General features: G+C 36.4%; 1 protein-coding gene across 1 annotated transcript in view; it reads right to left on the reverse strand.

Annotated features, from left to right (window-relative positions):
- Window positions 1-1,721: 1,721 nt before the first annotated feature.
- FAM175A (family with sequence similarity 175, member A) overlaps window positions 1,722-3,545 on the reverse strand; it is a 45,798-nt gene continuing 43,974 nt past the window's right edge. The window contains exons 8-9 of the mRNA XM_006867727.1: window positions 2,593-2,707; window positions 1,722-2,158 (exon numbers count right to left, since the gene is read on the reverse strand). Coding sequence (XP_006867789.1) covers window positions 1,722-2,158; window positions 2,593-2,707 — 552 coding nt within the window. The remainder of the gene's footprint in view (window positions 2,159-2,592; window positions 2,708-3,545) is intronic.

Below are 3,545 nucleotides of genomic sequence, written 5' to 3' on the forward strand. Positions count from 1 at the left end.
GGAGGGACTACAAAGACAAGAAGTGACTGGCTTGCAAGCTTTCAAGAGGGAGCCTAGTTTCAGAGGGTGCGGGGGAAGGTAGAATCTCCGCTGAGTGGTTTCCAATCTGTCTGGATGGGGCTGATAAAAGGAGATGGGAATAAGACTCTTGTGGTACAATAGTAAATAAATGCTATCAGGACTGATTGTGAGTGCTGCAAACGTAATGGTAGACATTTGTAACAAAAGGAGGGAAGTGGTTGACACATCAAGGGAGAAGAGTGCGGGACCCTACCCAGAGGAGCAGTGACACCAGAGATGGAGGCAGACATGATGACGTGGAGAGATGGAGCAGCTGGGGACTCTGGACTCATGGAGGGAGAGGGGCTGTGTGCTGATGGACGGTGGGCAGGTTTCTGGGGTGTACCCTTTGGTTGTTTGAATGGTTATATATTCCTGAGTGCTTCGATGTACATCAAAAAAAAAAAAAAAAAAAAATGGAAGCAGATGCTATTGAATGATGATGCATGGAGGGGATTGTAATCATTGCAATGAAACAAAATATAGGATGAATGTATAACTATCACTCAATTCATAATAAAAACTTAAAAAGAACAACAACATTGTTAAGTGCCATCAAGTCTGTTTGAACTCATAGGAAACCTGTATAGGATTTCCGAAGAGCAGGTGGTGGGTTTGAACCACTGACCTAGGGAATAGCAGTCCAGTGCTTCTCCTACAGTGCATATAAAATACTATTTTCACTAGAAAACAAAAAAATCATGGATTTATTGCAGTGGTCTGGGCCAAACCTACAATGTCTCAGTTATACCTGTCTGTGCACACATTCATATGTGTGTGTGTGTGCATTACAACATCCTTGATTCCTTGCTTTAACTAGCTAATTGCTGATCTTAAACTTTTGGATTAGTAGGCTTGTACTACCCTCAAGGGGAGAACAGTGGCTAGCATATAAGCACTATACTACAAACCACAAGGTCTATAGTTTGAGCCTGCCGTCTGCTCCACAAGGAAAAGATGAGGCTTTCTGCTCCCAGGAAAAATTTTAAACCCTGGTTCATTATGAATTGCAACCAACTCAACAGCACTTAATGACCATACTCCAATTCTGTACAGACAGGACTTTCAGTTGGGGAGAAACTACTTTTGTGTTGAATATCAGAATTGCGTCATAATTAAGAGTTGCTAAATTTAGCAAATATAAATACAGGATGTTCAGTTAAATATGAATTACACACAAACCATTAATGATCATTATTCAATGCATTTAAAAATAGCTTTCTCAGTATTTCCTTGATAATACATAAAAAGCAAAACAATTTTTTAGTACATGTTGCAAATATTGCATGATATCTAATGTTTCAACTGCCAACCCTAGCCATCATTTCTTAAAGAATAGGAAGTATAATGACTTAGATAAAAATAAATTTTATTTCCTTCAGGATTATGAAAATGTTAGTTTCTTTCTAAAAATCCTTAAAAACGTGGTACAAACTTAGAAGAATAAACCTTTTCAGCTGTTCCCTCAACATTTTAGGGAAAAAAGTCTGATTTTAAAATAAAAGTATCTGATACTTTTAAAACTATTTTATAAAATAAACATGTTAGAATTTATCATTGCATACCTACAAATAGTGCAACTGAATAAAAATAAAAACATTATAAATGTTTGACTTTACCCTTCAGTCAATCAAAAATCTTTTTTTTTGGACCTAAAATAATCAAAATGTAGGAGACTGTGGATATTCACCAGAGCCTCTCATTTTCTCAAGGTCTTCATCTGTTTCTGGACTGCTCATTGTAGATGCTTTTTCTTGGTTACTACTATCTGTATCTGTTTTAGATTGTTGTTTTTCTAACTCTAGCAGCCGTGATTTCTTGAATTTCCATCCATCAGCCACATCTAATGCTTTACGCTTCGTTATATGCTGTGTGCAAGTTTGATTGGCTTCGTGAACATCATCCGTGTATTCTACCATTAAGGTCAGTTTGTCAACCATTTCAAGATGGTGGTTGGTATTACAGCAAGTTTTAGAAACGTGTCTGTTTTTCAGAGAGATAACACATGAATGAAGAAGTTCAGAATCTGGAAATAATGTCCTTAAAGCCTGACAAAGAAAAGTGTTTTCCTGGGGTTCTTCTGGGTTATTCCTCTCTCCTAAACAAAATAAAATAATAGTTCAAAATACAATTATTTGCTCTACAAGCTTTTATAATTAGTTGCTAGTAAACTTTAAAAAGATTTTAACCTAAACCATTGTATCAAATTATTTACAATAAAAAATGTGAATCTCAAATTCTAATGTATATTTTTTTTATTAGTAGGTTTTTGTACTATACTCATTTTTGGTTTCACTCAAATTTTGTTAAATCACAATATTCTAAACAAAAATGAAGTTGTGTTTTTTAATATCAATGATAGAGAATAACTTTTGTAATGCCATGTTATTCAAAGTAGTTTAAAAATACTAAAAAATGACTCCTTTTATCATTAAAGTGGACATATTCATTGTAGTTATTGTGGGCTCATACATGAATTCAAATCAGAATAGTTTGAAAGCATAGGAAATACTGGCGTGTTTTATTTAGTACCTGCTACTTGAATCTGTGCTTGTTTTCTTTTTTTGATTTCTTGTTTTAATCTGTTTACATCTTTTATAAGTTTCTCTACTGCTCTCTCACTGCTTTCTACTTCTTTACATACACTCTGCAAAATGAAATAAATAAGGCATAAATAATATTTTCAAGTTATGTACAGAGTCCAGATTCACAAATAATATATCTAATAGTATACATTATCAAGTATCATTGTCTTTATATTAATTTTATCGTGCTATTTCCTGGAGGACTTCAATAACAATACACACTTATATGTTGTTTTTTACATTATAAACTGTTTCCCAGATGTATTATTTCTCTTTGTCACATATCTTTATCATCTCAATTATAAACAGCAGGGGAGAACAAACAAGATGGCGGATCGGGTGGACGTGTAGTGAAGAGCTCCACCAACAACAACACAGAATACCAAACCAAGCAGGCTTGGGATGGTCCCAGAATTCTGAATCACATGTAAAGGAATATTTAGAAGGTTGGAAGGCTTACAGCTGGGGGAATTTGTGGCAGAAGAAAGAAATCCATTGCTTTCTAGTTCGGGATGCTCAGCTGCTCCAAGAGCCACCATCTTGGGTAAGACCAAGCGGGGGAGGGATCGGAGCGGCAACAGACGCTTGGCAGAACCGCAGAGATAAAGGTGTGGACAGTCTTTTCTTTTGGTAGCTGTTCATTGGTCCCTTACTGTCTGTGCACCTCCATTCTGGTGACTATAGGGGTGCCTGAGCTAGTGGACACCCTAGCCCCACCCTCAGAGGCCACAGATAACCCCTGAATATGCCCAAAAGACAGAAGCAGATGACCATATCTGCACATGTCCAGAAACAAGATAAAGTGTTGAGGCAAATGAGCTGGAAGTAGACCTACACTCCATACTGGAAGATGGGCAGGCTTTGGAAATGCCTGAGAAGGAATTCAGAAAAATGATTATA

Source organism: Chrysochloris asiatica, unplaced genomic scaffold (genome assembly GCF_000296735.1).
Source record: "Chrysochloris asiatica unplaced genomic scaffold, ChrAsi1.0 scaffold00109, whole genome shotgun sequence".
Taxonomy (NCBI): domain Eukaryota; kingdom Metazoa; phylum Chordata; class Mammalia; order Afrosoricida; family Chrysochloridae; genus Chrysochloris; species Chrysochloris asiatica.